At 39.0% G+C, this 15,637-nt stretch overlaps 1 protein-coding gene across 4 annotated transcripts in view; it reads left to right on the top strand.

Moving 5' to 3' along the window:
• The window catches only part of ANP32B (acidic nuclear phosphoprotein 32 family member B), a 47,552-nt gene that overhangs the window by 18,592 nt on the left and 13,323 nt on the right, over positions 1–15,637 (top strand). For all 4 annotated transcript variants that reach the window (XM_083179624.1, XM_083179622.1, XM_083179630.1 and 1 more), the window contains exons 2-4: positions 6,889–7,038; positions 13,657–13,779; positions 15,335–15,530. In XM_083179624.1, coding sequence (XP_083035750.1) covers positions 6,889–7,038; positions 13,657–13,779; positions 15,335–15,530 — 469 coding nt within the window. The remainder of the gene's footprint in view (positions 1–6,888; positions 7,039–13,656; positions 13,780–15,334; positions 15,531–15,637) is intronic.

The following is a 15,637-nucleotide window of genomic DNA, read 5'->3' as shown; positions in this document are numbered from 1 at the left end:
AAATTCAAATAAAAAAAGGGCTTTTGGAGCAGTTGTCATGAGAAACTGCTAAAAACTGCTTAATTAAATTTTTAAGTAAACAGCTACATTTACCTATACATGGAATGCGATCAATCCGAATTTCTACATTTTCTTTTAAAAAATACTGCAGTGAACCCGGTCATGATTATAATGGATTTGCAAGCTGTTCACAGTGTAAGTCAATCATACTCCTATACTCAGGGACCAATGATCGGTACTCCAGTGGGGGCTGTCAATCAGGACACTCTGCCACATCTGTGATTCCTGGTGCATTAAAGTGATGCTGCAAAGCGACAGCTCACGTTACAGCACCAGAGGTTTCAGGAGCAGGGAGCTCTGATCACTGATCTCTGAGTGTTGGTAAATATGATCAGGGTTGAGAGGTGTTTCATTTGGCTACAGAGTGGCATCCCATGGACAGAGCATTCTCACAAGTGGGGTCCCTGAATGTGATAATGAATACATCTGTGTGCTGTAATCATAATTGCATTGCAGATTGGGCTGTACATGTGCCACCACCGACATTACTGCTACAGAGAACCCCCTCCATTGAGTATCATGACCCAACCCTGTTAATACACCCCAACACCAGGAAAACATGATCGTAGGGGCTCCCTGCTGCTGTGACCTCTGCTGCTGTAAAGTGAGCTGCTTTTTCTGGCTAGGGGATGAATATTTTTTTCCAGATCGCACCTTCCATTATAATTAATGTTTGATCTGTTACCTTAAAAATGTGAATGCAAGGGTTTGGAGCAATTTTTTTATCCGAAAATTGTTCAAAAATGCGTTATTAGGTGGTGCTAAAATATTCTTAGGAACTGGTTGGCTGTTATAAAATAATTCTAACTGCCATGCTACAGTCTGGGTTTAAAAATTACAGCTAATAGCGGATTGGTTGGTGGTTTATCACTCTCTATTTTATCACTTTTCAAGGCTTAGTATATCTTGCGCTCTTGTATATGGTGCTTTACTCTCTATAGTAAATAGGACTTCACTCTTTTTAGTAAACAGACCTATTAGAATGGAGCTAAGAAAATTATTATGTAACATAAAATGCAGTGTGTAGGTTCAGAAGTGTCACATGGTGTGTGATGACCTAATTATATTGTATTTTTATAAATTATAGTTATGGTTTAAAGAAGACTTACGTCAATCAAGTTCAACCTCTTTAAAGGACCTGTTATTAGAGACTGTTGTCTAAATCCCCATTTGAAATTTTAACTTTGATTTCATTTTGTGCTAAATTATGTTTATCAGTTGTACCACCAATAAAGCCAATGAATGCTTGTCCAACCTTAATTTAAAATGTATTTATTGTCTGCCGACATTGCTTCTTCTGGAAGAGAGTTCCGTACTTTTACTGACCTGACCATAAAAAAAGCGTTTCCTGAGGGTACAAATTCTTCTCTGCTCCAGCCTGAGTGCATGCCCAAATATCCTAGTCTCTGACCTCAAAGTAAATGGGGTGTCTGAGAGTTTGTTATATTGTCCCCTGAAATATTTGTGCATGTTAAGCATGTCTCTCTTTTTCTAGCGTAAACATTCCTAATTTGTCCTCATAGCTTAATGACTCCAACTTTATTAGCTTGGTTGCCCTTCTCTGGACTTTTTCCAGTTCTATAATGCCCTTTTTGTAGTAAGGAGCCTAGAGATGCACTCCAAATTCTAGAACAGGTCTAACCAGTGCTTTGTACAGTGGCATCATTTTTATGTACCTAGCTTCTCTGCCCCTTTTTATACAGGCTAGTATCTTATTGGCCATATTGGATGCTACATGACACCGGGCACTGCACCCCAGTTTGTCAATTTGGATTCCTAGGTCCGTTTCCAAATCTGATTTACCCAATTAGGTTGTAAGTAGCACACTGGTTAGGTCTACCAAGATGAATATCCTTACATTTATCAACATTGAACCTCATTTTCCATTTTTCCAACCACTCATCCAAGTTTATGTAAATACCTCTGTAGTGTGGAGACATCATTGTCTGTTTTAATCACCCTGCACAGTTTTATGTTTGCCGCAAATATTGGTACATTGCTTAGTATTCCCTCCTCTATATAATTAATAAATGTTAAATAGAAGTGGTCCCTGCAATGATCCCTGTGGTACCCTACTTGAAAATGCACCATTTAAAACCACTCTCTGTTCTCTATCCTGCAAAAACTTTCTTGCCCAGCTTCAAATTTTTATCCATAGACCCAAATCATCGATACCCCAAATCTAGGTACTTGCTGACTTCCTCATAAAAAACTTCTTAGGTTAGTTTGGCACTTCTTTTATTTTATTTTTTACAAACCCATTCTGGTTTCTACTGATTTATACTATGCTCCTCTAAATAATTCAGGATACTATCCCATATAATCCCCTCAAATAATTTCCCCACAAATGCTGTTCAGCTCACAGGTCTAAAATTTGCTGGGTCATATTTTTCCTTTTTTGAATATTGGTACTATTTCCGCTATTCTCAAGTCCTTTGGCACCATGCCAGATGAAAATTATTTGTCACTACTGCAAAGGATTTGGTAACCTCCTCGCTAAGTTCCGTTAAAATGTGATGAATCCCATCTTGCCCTGGTGATTTTTATGTTTTGACTTTGCAAATCCTCTTGTGGATCTCCTGCAGTGAAATCTATATTTAGTTCTGGTGGTGCCTGTAGATTCCACTGCCTGCTCCTCCTTAGTAAAGACAGATTTGAAAAATGTATTTAACAGTTCAGCTTTATCTTTACCCTCAGTAATTCCATTTCCATTAATGTTAGTTGAGGAACCTATGTTTTGTTGTTGTTGTTGTTTTTTTTTTTTTTTTTTTTTTTTAACTAATCTTTTGCTATTTAAAAAACTTTTTGGGATTTGTTTTTCGTTTAGTGGATATTTAGTTGATCATTTTCCCTTTTTAGCTGCTTTCATTTCCCTTTTACAACTTTATTTAATGCTTTGTACTTAGAGAATGTTTCCATGGGGGGGTATGCAATGTGCCGCCGCTATTTCCGGCGTAGGAAATAGCGGCAGCTCTCTATTCAATGCTGTCATTAATGACAGAATTGATGCGGGATCACAGCAGACGGGCCCGACTTCAGAAGCTGACAGGCCTGTTCTGCCCATAAAAGCCGTGGATTGTTGTTATCCGGGCCGCAGATCGAAAATCCTCATCCGTTTACACGGCCACGCCCCCTTTGCGCCCATCGGCAGGCGGGACATTGAATCCCGTCTGTCATTATGTGGTCGATCTGACCGCAAATGGGCTAGGATCACGGCTGTTGGTGGGGATAGACAGCCGTGATCCCAGACTGCAATACCCCCTCTAGTATCTGTTAGCTTTGTATATTTTAAATGCTCCCCCTCTTGTTTGTTCTTATTGCTTCCCTAACATTTTTGTTTAACCATGACCATGGTTTTTGTGTTGATATTACTATTATTTCCCTTTGGGATAAATGTACTTGTTAGTTTAGCCAGCAACTTTTTGAAAGTTGCTTGTTCCATTTTTTTACATGTAGCAGTTAAGTGATCATTATGAAATGGTGAACATATGCAATTCCCATAATGGAGCGAACAATAGGAGTCCTACACCTGGAAAATAGAAATGCAGCGCATGCAATATTCTGTATAGCCCCTCCCCTGCCCCTTGACCCACTGACCTCATAATGTCATGCCTTGGTGGTGGTGCCACCATCTGTGTGATGACACTGCTTGCCATACCCCTAGTTATGCATGGTCTTAATGCATATTTATATTTTTTATTTTTTAATTGTGAATGTATTTACAAAGATTACAGAATTTGAGGCTTTTTGCAACAATTTTGAACGTAAATACTTTTTTATTATCCTTCATTAGAACCTTTTATACAAGGGCAAGTATGCTGTAAGGAAATGCCCACCACTCTGTAGCACACAGATGTACGTATTACTTTTATTATTCTTGTTTCCTCTGCAGTGGCTCATCCCACCACTTTTTAAACTTTCCTTGCAGTAGATTGCCAGACTCACTCAGGAGCCCAAGAGATCACACACTATTCCAGTAGACTCCAAGTATGCATTAAAGACGCCATTCTATTATGTCTGGATCAGTGAATGCATTCAGACACTTTCACATCCAACGATCATCCCTCTATGCTACCCATCTTGCTTTCACCTTTTTCTTGCAGTCTGATTGGTGGGAGGGGGGTTGTGCGGTTTTGTTTATGCCCACAGTGTCCGCTTGATGAACAAAAAGTAGAACAATCCATCCGTGACTTTAAATCCACAATTACTTAATGCATCTGTATATTCTGTTAACTTCCTTATGTCAACTTTCTTGTCTAATTGTCAAATGAAAATTTTATTCAGTTAATTATTTTTGTTAGTTTTTTTTTTTATTTAAAAAAGTCCTTTTTTTATTTATTTTTTTTATTTATTTTTTTGTTAAGGTCTGTGTGTTTTAATTTGACTTGTGATTTATTGTGCTCCTAGAGATGGTGCCCATTTATAGATTTGGGATATGTATCAAACTTGTGAAACAGAAAAAATGGTGACGTTGCTTATTGTAACCAGCTTCTTACTACTTTTTATAATGGTGCTACATAAATGTTAGCTAGAAGCAGACTGCTATGAGCAGTTTCTCCATGTTCAGTTTTTTTTTTTCTCTTGACAGTTTAACCCTTTATGGCACAATGTATATTTCAAGTGTATCCCAGCAATGACACCGGTAAAGTAGATAAATAAGGCCCTAAATAATCCCCAAAATTATGGTTTGGTCATTTTTCATTTTAGTACATAATATGCCAAAACATTACATTCTGTTCTAATTCGATATTTCGATGCTCCAGCATCTGCTGGAAGTTTTGCACAGTATTTTCTTTCCTTTAAATGGGCATTGGGATTTGAATGGCAAATGTCATCACAATACAGTCTACTTTTTTTTTTTTTTTTTTTAATGTTCATCCAAATGAACATGGGGTTATAAAGGGTTAACCTCCCTATGACAAATTTACCACCTCAGAGGAAACCAACTTGTTCATTATCTCTGCAGTCCAGTAAAGGGGGAACCTTTTCCGTGCAGAGCTGGTACTCATGGATTGGGGTTGGAGCAGGCACCAATCACACTTGCATTTGTAGTCTAGAGGCATCTTCCCTTCTAACTAGGTGAGGCTGTCTGGGTAGTGCGCACACTAAAAATCCCAAAGAAATAATTGTGAATATTTTCTTAAAATGAATGAACAAATTTCAAAGATTTATAAAGAAAATCTGTGAGAAGTAGACAGTTGAGACCATCACCGTGGTAACTTCAGACTATTGCTTTTACATGTCTTCAGCTTACAACACTTTTATTCCTGATGAAAACAAATATTGAAATTAATTAGAACACTAAGTGTGCACTGCCACTTTAGCAAAATTTCCCAGCGGGTGCCCGCATACCGCTTCAAGCGCAAATGTAGTCCTCAAAAAAATGCAGCACTCCAACTTTAGTGAACAGGTGAAGCAACGTTTAACAATATCTTGTTTTCGTCAGGCTCAACATACATACAATGTAACCAACCTTAAATAGCTCTAGACGCCAGGCCCACGTGGGGAAACCCATCCCACCGGAAGCAGCATCAGAAACAGTGCCATAATTAAAACTGCATCAAATTACCGAATAGTGTTTACAGTGGTTGTCAGGGAGACGCGCCGCCCGCATCATCAAAGTGCGGCCTCCCAGTGCCAGTCTATTTGTTTGATGTTACCACAGCAACATACTTTACAACACAGCGTGCATACTATGCCGCATCTATCCCAGACAACACAATAATCTTAAAATTGATGGTGCATAATTAATCAGAAATCAATATGTGATAAATACAGTGATACAAAATGTAAAAAACAAAGTGAGAAAGTCCTGTGAAACAACTCATCAGGCTGAATGCATGATTATATATACCTACTAATCTAAACGTATCATATCGGCTTTACATAGCAATGAGTGATTACAAAATAATACAACCTACTACTCTTAAATTAAATAGAACTTAAATCTACAAAGGTCACATACGCAACATATGAATGCAAGAAACTGTCTTATGCCACCTTATTGTATAACACTCAATATTCCATAAAATATTCAATAAAGTATCCCCAATATAGGCTCAATTTCTACTTTAACAGGAACACCATAAGTTATTTGTATTCATGGGATAACCATTTTAGTCTATTAAAAATAGCAAGCCAACCATGTGTTGCTCTTATACTCATACTCCTATCCATTAATCATGTCTGTACGTATATCAAGCCCCCTTCTGTATATCTCCGATCTGTATATTAAATTAATGCATTAAGACCTGCCGCTTCATTTAGGCCCTTAGGGCTAATTGTATCTAGCCTCATGAACCAATGGGCCTCTTTTTGTAACGATAATCGGCCACGATTCCCCATCTTATAGAATGATTGACCACGTGCCTCTCTCTATATCGGTTAGAACTTATACTGTGGTGTGCCAAGGCAAAATGCCTGGCCACCGGTTGTTCAGATTTTCCTATTTTACGGCTGATTTTATTGCCGATCGATGGGCGGCCATGCGCTCTTTGAATGACCTCTCGGTTTTACCGATCTAGGACAATCCACATGGGCATTTAATTTGATAAATCGTGAATTTTGTTTTACAATTTAATGTATATCGGATTTTGAGGTGTTTGCCTGTCTGTGGGTGATAGAAGGTGGGTCCAGCCATCATAAACTGGCATGTCACACATGTGCACCTAATGCACCCTAATTGTCATTAAGAAGATATGGCAATAATAATATGTAACAGTTTAATATTAATATCAGTACTGTTTTTTAGATTGTACCTTTTTGTTAAGATACTAATTATTTTCTATTTGTAGTTCAATCGTTGACCTTCTCAATGTTCCCTCACAGGTACGAGAACTGGTTCTGGATAACTGCAGAGCATGTGAAGGCAAAATCGATGGTCTAACAGCAGAATTTGTGAATCTAGAGTTTCTCAGCTTAATTAATGTCATGTTGATTTCTGTGTCAAATCTTCCAAAGCTACCCAAATTAAAAAAGGTAAGGTGTAAGATTTAATACTTTTTTTTTTTTTTTTTTTCCTCTTTCCTATAAATACAATTAATTCAACCCATGTATAGACCAGGTAGAAACTTCAATAGTGCTGTGTGCAAAAATCATAAAGATGAATTCATCATTAATAGGTACGCACAATAAGAACAATAAAGTACCATTTCTAAAGTTGTGCTTGCCTTCATTTAAGGGCAGGGGTTCTCAAAGTATTTTGCTCTGACAACAACATTCTTTACGTGACCCCAGCAAGTTACTGCTGAACAATTTCCCTTTATATTTATAAGTTTCACACTTTATTTTTTGGATCTGGTGATTTTCTTTCAAAATAAATGCACAAATGTAGAGAACATGACAATTTTTTTATCTTTCTTCTTCATACTGTAATTTTTTATTTTGAATGGTTAGCCACTTATACAGAAGGAAATAACAGGAAGGCTGCTAGCTAAACAGATCAAAGCTAAAAAAATAATTGCAAAATAGAATGGGGTGTCTCAGTCTAATAAGATGACACTTTACAATAACAACATATTTATAGCATTAAAAAACTTTATTTGCATCTCAGTTAATGGGATGTGTGAGCTTGTAGTGTTAAACACAAATCCTTGAAACAGGGTTTTGTGTGACTAAGATAAAGGCAAAATTTGTATTCAACAGCGAGATGGGATCTGTACGTTATATTTCAGTAATGTTAAAGCTGAAAATCCAGCTTCGCAAAGGTAAGTAGACGTAAACGGCATCAGCACCTTCAATGCAGCAGAAGACAGCTCTGGGTCTTCCTCTTGAACCGAGATCCAGAAGTTTGCAAGAGGTTGTTCATAGTATCTCAGCTTCAGAATCTCATCGCAGGAGAGGTCAATCAATTTTTCATTCACTAAAAGTGGCAAACAGGCATTTGCATTCGCTTCAGCACTGAGGGGACTCCTAATCCACTCTTCTGCTTTTCGATCCTTTTCAGGAAAGTACTGACAAAATTGCTGTTTAAGACTCTCCAGATGGCTGATAATAACAGATTTTTTGGAAGATCATTGTCATGCAAAAAATCATTAAACAACGTAAATACCTCAAAATTTCCACTTTCTACCGGAGTGTACCACAAGCACATCTTCTTGATCCAGCTTTCAATCTTTTCAGTTGATGAAAAAAACGTAATTTCTTTTCCTTGCAGGGAGGTATTTAGTGTATTTAGCTGGTCAAAAATGTCTCCTAGGTATGCTAGCATAAGCCACTTGCCATCTAAAAAATTTTCAGCCAGCACAGAATCTGTCTGAAAGAGAAAAGAAATGACCTCCTCCCTAAAGCTCAAATAAACGGTTGACCACCTTTCCTCGTGACAACCAGCATACTTCTGTGTGGTAAAGTAACTGATGGTGCTCTGCTCTTATGTCCTCACACAAAATTCTCTTAATGAAGTTTACTGTGCGTGGAATTATATCAAAGACTTGTTTTAGAACAGGTGGCATTATTTTTTTTATTTTTTTTGCAGCAAGGACCTATGTATAATGCAATGAGTCCAGACTGCTTGTGGTGCAACAGCTTGAACTCTGGTCACTAGCCCGCTGTTGTTTGCAGTCATTGCCCGAGCACCATCACTGCAAATTCCTACACCGTGCAGCCATTCCAACCTAGAGTCAGTGACAAAAGTATCCAAGCGCGAAAAAAGCTGTTCCCCAGTAGCACGTTGTGGCAGCGGCTGGCAGAACAGGAGTTCCTCATGTCGTTTTTTTATCATTCTCAAATTTTATGTAAGTCAGCATCTGAGCAGCCCCTGACACATCTGTTGTTTCATTAATCTGAATGGCAAAGAAAACACTTTGCTTAACCTTGCTGGTGACTTGCTTTGTCACATCTCTTGCCATACTGTGAATACGCCTAGCGATAGTGTCATTAGACAGTGGGATCAAATCAAGTTGAGTAGCAGCACGTTGTCCAAGCATAATAGATCCATTTCTTTGGCACAAGGTAGAAAACCGTTTTCTACAATGTTATGTGGCTTACTGGTTTTGGCTATCCAGTATGACACCACAAATGAGGCCTCAAATGCTTTCTCATTAACTGTAACTGCACCTTTTAAGTACGTTTTTTTTTTGGCCACGTAGTTCCCTTAATTTCCGTTTAAAATAATCAAGCGGTTTGGTTTGAAGAGAAAAGTGCTTTGTCTGTAGGTGCCTGATCATTTTGGATGGTTTTAAGCTCTCTTTAGTAAGAGTTTCACCACACACTGTGGACGTGGTGCTTCCTCTGATCCAGCCCATGTAAAACCATATTCCAAATATTTTGGATCATATTTCCAGTTTCTTGCCTTTTTATTGCTACTTGATTCTTCTCTGGCAGCACATCTTTTACTGCAACTGGCAACAGACTCTCCATTATTGCTCTCCTTTCTGACACTTGAAGAAAACGGTCCATTTCATTCAGTGATGTGTAACTGGCAGAGAAAAAAAAATAGATTTAATGATCCTTATTCCACTTTCTTTCTTTCTTATGCCATTTCACCCCCTCCCCATCCTATTCCTTATATATTTTATTCCCCTGTTTCTTATTTATCTTTATGCCATAAGAATATCTAGGAAGGATGATGGGCAAGTAAGGAGGGGGGTTGGTGGTTATGAGGCATAAAATGTACAGTACGCATTTCATCTTTATTGAGGGTGGTTCAATAAATGAGGTAACTTCTCAATGCATTTATTCAACTCGTACATGTATTCTAGCATAGAACAAATCAGTGTCATGCGCCTGAAGTCAGAACATGGCGGCTTGCTGAACTTCACTGTCATTTGCGAATAGCCTTCCACCCAGGTGCTTATTCAAATGTCCAAATTGAACTAAATAAGAAACTTTATTGAATTACAGCGCTCTAGAGTATCCGCATTTGTCTTCTTCCTAGGGGTATGGATAAGTTTTTTTTTTAATTTTTTTTATTTTGTTATTGATTTAGAGTAATATATAAAATTAAGTAAATTATTATGCTGGTCAACTCACGGCTCGACTGCTGCAACGCTCTCTTCACTGGCCTCATTCGCTCCAATCTCCCTCCCATCCTTCCTCAACTCCATGGCAAGGCTCATCTTCCTCTCTTGCAGCTCCACTTCTGCCACTCCCCTTCAACAAAATCTGCACTTGCTCCCATTCCCCCTGCATAATCCTCTTCAAATGCCTCACCCTCACATACAAGGCCATCTCTAATTCCACTGCTCCATATATCTCCATTCATACTATCTCACACCCTCTACGGTCGGCCGATGACCATCGTCTCTCCTCTTCCCTGATCACTTCTACCTACACTAGAGTTCAGGATTTTGCCAGTACTCAGTCTGTGAACCACTGGGATTGCGATGTTTAATACTCACTGAACGCTAAGCCAAATTGAAAAACCGCACACCCATTCTTTAATGTTGGTTACGGCAGTGAAAATGGGAGAACATGTTAACATTTTTATCAAGGGTCTATTTTTTTTTTTGTATGGGAAAAAAAGTAAGGATTAGTAAGTATTTAGTTGCTGACAGGCAGAAGAGTGACTCACTCTATAATCACACATTAATCAAAAGCAAAACAGTTTGTACTTGTGTCACATTGACTTCTTCCCCAATGTGCTGGAGAGGCCATTTGTCACTCACTACCCGGGATACGGTCAGTTTGTCGACCTAAAGATGGTCGACAGCCTATAGGTTGACACCACTGGCTCGACATACTGCGAGGTCGACAGGGGTATAGGTCGACAGGTTGTTAGGGCGATACAAGCATTAGGTCGACATGGGGTTTTTCCACTGTTTTTATAGCCGACGTGCCGACAGGCGGTATTTCATGCCCAACCATCCACTAGGGTGTGGTGGGAGAATAAAATCGTGTGCCAAGCGAAGCGAGCCATGCGAGGGGACGCGGTGCACTTAAAACTGTGTCCATGTCAATTGTGTCGACATTCAAGTAAAATAAACTGTGAAAAACCCCATGTCTACCTTTTAACTGTTGACCTAGACCATGTCGACCTTGTGCCATGTCTGCCTAGACCATCTTTAGTTCGACCATACAATCCATACCCCACTACCCTGTAATACTGAGTTTGGAGAATTGTTTTTTGGACAGATCAGAACAGTTTTCCATACATAGCAATGCTATGACTCATCAGATCTTCTATCCTACAGAAGACTGACCATAGGGCCTAATTCAGACCAGGTGGCTTGGCTGCTTATTTTTGGAGCCCATCAATCAGGTATACACCACCCTGCCAGAGTGAAATCCCACCACCTGCAAGACTGCGAATTGCAGAGCATGGCTTAGGAAAATATCGCTGCAAAACCAATCACAAGCTGCATACCATTAAATAGCCCAGGACTTGCTGGCTGTGACACAACTTCCCCTTAAACACCTTGACATGTTTTTTTTGTTAATCACTCTGTGAATGACCTGTGGTCAAAAAACTAACTGGATTTTATAGCAGGACAGCCTACTATATGCGTACTATGGGCCGTATGCATGTGCAGACTATTGATTGCCCAGGCTGCTAACTCACGGCCAATCTAAAATGTCAGTTCTTACTTGGGGCCTGATTTATGGACTCGTGTTGGAGCACATTGGCAGCATCTTTTTTTTTTTTTTTTTTCGCTACTGTGCTAAATTCTGCTAATGGAGCAGGAAGCATTACCTGAGTCATTTTCAAAGTTACTCAGAATGGCGGGCAACACTCTGTAGCTAGGAAATCTAGCTACAATATATTGCACAGTGTCTCCTTTTCATCAGCGACCAGAGATGGTCGCTGATGAAAGGGAACCTCTGCCGGGGGAGTGGCAGAGGGAATCAGCTGGTCGCAGGAGCAAGCTCCATCGATCATAAGGGGGCTAAAAACGGGACCGGTGCACACTACAATCGCTCAGCGACCATATTGCCAGCGATTTATAGCCCATGTGTACACCAATTTAGCTCAATCCTTTATGAAATGGATCAATAGTGTTTAATGCTGAGAGGGAGCTATGCAAACACAGCAAGTCATGTGGGTAGTATTGCCCGAGTTTAAAGACCAAAAGGCTGAGAAAAGTATAGTGCTATACCTAATACATGCAGGTGACCAGTTGTATGTTTTTTTTATTTTAGTTGGTTTTTTTTTTGCTCTTTCATGGCTTATTTTTTTTCCAGGCTTTAAACCAGTTCACATTTGTTGATACTGTGACGTCGCATGACTTAAATGAATGTACTACAGTGATGCATAGACATATACATTTAGTAATGTATTTTCTTATTTGACTTGGCCCTACTTTGTTTTGTCAATTTCCCTTGTCTCATTTATTTATTTTGGTGTTGGTTTGTATAATTTAAGATTACATAAAAATGTACCATGCCCTGACCTAGTGTGAGATAGGAGTACAGATAAACTTCCATAAGTAAAGAGGTTATTCTTTTTACAAGGACATAAACTAATGCTGCCCATACATATGTGAGATATTGCATGCAATCATTCGATTTCGGACACATCTGGCCGATAAATCGAATGATTGCATGCATTTTGAAGGGGACATTGATAGATATTGATAGATATTATGTGCTGCACATAATATTAATTAAATTGCATGAGCAATCAGAGTGGGGACTGGAGTGGGGATCGGAGGTGGCGGCGGAGGAGCTGGCAGCGGCGGAGGAGCAGGACAGGATCGCTGGCGGGAAGCGGGGTACATACCTGGCTGGGGACCGGAGCTGTCAGGCGGCGGGACTCAGCAGTGGCAGCATATGACTTTGAAACACTGGATGGCCCTCTGATTGGCTGAGGCAGCTGAGAGAGAGCTCTCTCAGCCAATCAGCTGCTGCCTGAATGTGAGGCCACTGATTGGCTCTGTCTCAGTGGCCTCGGTCAATTAGAGGGCCGTCCAGTGTTTCAAAGTCCTGCTGAGTCCCGCTGCCTGCCTGACAGCTCCACCGCTCTGGTCCCCAGCCAGGTACGTACCCTGCTCCACAAAGTCACTTCCAGCACCCGATGTCTGGCATGCGTCATCGGGTGCTGCACCGGGCACCACTTGATGCGATGGGACATCGCATTGCGATGTCCCATCGCATAAGTGTATGGGCAGCATTACTCTTGAAAGGCCAGGAAGTACTGGTAGTATAAAGGTCATAGCCTTTTTTTAACATTACATTGCAGTAGTTCTGGAAGCGTACTAAATACTTGGTATCACTACAGCTTTCTAAAGAGAGTAAGACTACTTACTCTGAGGGAAACTGTTTGAAGGTACTGCTTTTTTATGGGCGTCTTGCTAGTCCCAGTTGCTATAAAATCAGTTCAGTGTAATTCCAACTCTTAAATATAATTTGCAAATTATATTTAATTTATAACAAAATAACAATTTTGCTATTTACTTATTTTCGTGGGGGGGGGGGGGGGTCTAACCATTGCAGTTACGGAATTGAATGTGCATTTGTATTCTGGAACCTTGACTTACATATGTGCAACTTTATTGATATTGTATTGGTTAGATCCAAACGCCATTCTCTAAATGTTTGTTAAATTCATATTGATCTATTACTTGTCCTGAACAGTATTCTTTACATTGGGTTTGGAGAGTAAGGATAGCCACTACTACATTTAATAATTGCAGATATTAATGTTCTTTCTCTTTGTTTCAGCTTGAACTGAGTGATAACAGAATTTCTGGAGGTCTGGATGTACTAGCAGAGAAACTGCCAAACCTCACACATCTAAATCTCAGTGGAAATAAATTAAAAGACATTAGCACCTTGGAACCTTTGGTACGTAGTTAAAGTTGAACTTTATATTTTGTTTAGCACTAGAGAAAATACCTAATGAGTCAGGAGAAAAATTCTACGTCACCCTTACATTATTTTACTATCTGTTTTCACGTCCAGAATGTAGTCTGTGACTTCAGAGTAAGATGTTGTCTTTCATACCTGATATAGAGTACATTATGTTTAAAGTTGCCCATAGAAACCAATCAGCTTTGAGGGATGTATTAAGTACATTCTACATTAAAGGCGGATGCAAATTATGGACAATGTCTCCACCGGTTTTATTCAACACTTTTTTTTTTTTCTCTCTTTTTCACTGCTTGAAACATCAACCCCTATATTACTTCCTATACACATGCTGCTTTCTATAAAAATAATCATGTGAAGTTTTTGTATTTCTAAATGGCACTCTGCCAATACTTCCATTTACTGTGACTAACAATAACTTAACATTCCAGACTTTGAATATTCTATATTTGCACTTGAAGGCTTGCCATCGAATCAGATGCGAGTTTCCAGGCATGTTGTTTTTCCTCCCCATTGATCAAATTAAGCCCAATTTATATGCGATCTCTAACTTCGGTCTTGTAATTAATTTGCTGTTCACACATTCCATGTGGGAAAAAGTGTTCAAATTATTACAGCAAGTTATCATTTGTAAAGGTTGTGTTTCCAGGCTTGGCAATCATACGTTGGTTTTTTTCTATCTCTCTTCTAAACTTACTGCTATAGAAATTAAGATGGCCATGCGTGAGCATAATCATATGGTTGTCCATCATGATGCTGGCTTCTTGCTGACACATATTTAGTATCTGGGTTTATTGTAAATTACAAACTAATTAGTCATTACTATATATTCTGCCATAAAAAAAACATTCAATTAAAGTTTAAAATGGTTTCAAGTAAGCATACAGTATACTGTTTCCCAGTACCAAGTGACACTTTATAAATGGCGTGCATTCCATAGAATTCTCATTAGTGATTAGTGAAAATGATCACAACCATTCTTCATTTGGGGGAAAGGTTTGCAAATATTGTGGGCATAATTAGGCCTTAAGTGTGTTCCTAATTGAGAACAATGTCAAATTGTCAGTCACCGTGCTCAGAAGTTTATTCAGAAAAATGCAACTTTGCCATTCTAAAGCAAAATGGCACTCCACGTAACTCAGAAACTACTGCTGGAATGTAACACCGCTCCAAAAGAACCTGTTCCGATCCAGAGAAAACTTTGCTCCACTAATCAGGGAAAAAAGTCATGCAATTAGTCTGTTCTATGTGAAGGATTCCCCTGCAGTTCACTAAAGAAATAATCAAATTAATACAAAATAAACAATGTGCGTGATGTATAGTTTAACCTTGTGCACCTTGTAGTCTACATTGTATATAGAGTACAAGGTATACATATACAATAAGTTTGTTTTTTGTTGAAATGTTAATTTAATATAAATCTCTGTAACCAGGTCAGTAAAACGTGATCCTTGTTACCTTTTGTTTATGTTCGGTTTGTGTTGCCCTTTTGAAGTCAATCTTTGACCATAAAAATCATGTTCTATTTCAGAAAAAGTTAGAGCATTTGAAGAGTCTTGACCTGTTCATCTGTGAAGTAACAAATCTTAACGACTATAGAGAAAGTGTATTCGAGCTGCTCCCTCAGCTGACCTATCTAGATGGGTATGATAGAGATGATAAGGAAGCCCCAGACTCCGATGCAGAGGCTGATGGGGATGGTGTCGACGAAGAGGAGGAAGATGAAGGTGTGATTTCTTTTATTTTATCGTTTATTTAAAGCACAGGTTCTCAAACACTGTCCTCAGGACCCCACAGAGTACATGTTTTGCAGGTCTCCTCAAGTGAAATAATT

This window comes from Crinia signifera, chromosome 1 (genome assembly GCF_055691185.1).
Source record: "Crinia signifera chromosome 1, ASM5569118v1, whole genome shotgun sequence".
NCBI lineage: Eukaryota > Metazoa > Chordata > Amphibia > Anura > Myobatrachidae > Crinia > Crinia signifera.
The sequence above is the reverse complement of the archived record's forward strand: the minus strand, read 5'-3'. Positions and strand labels throughout refer to the sequence as shown.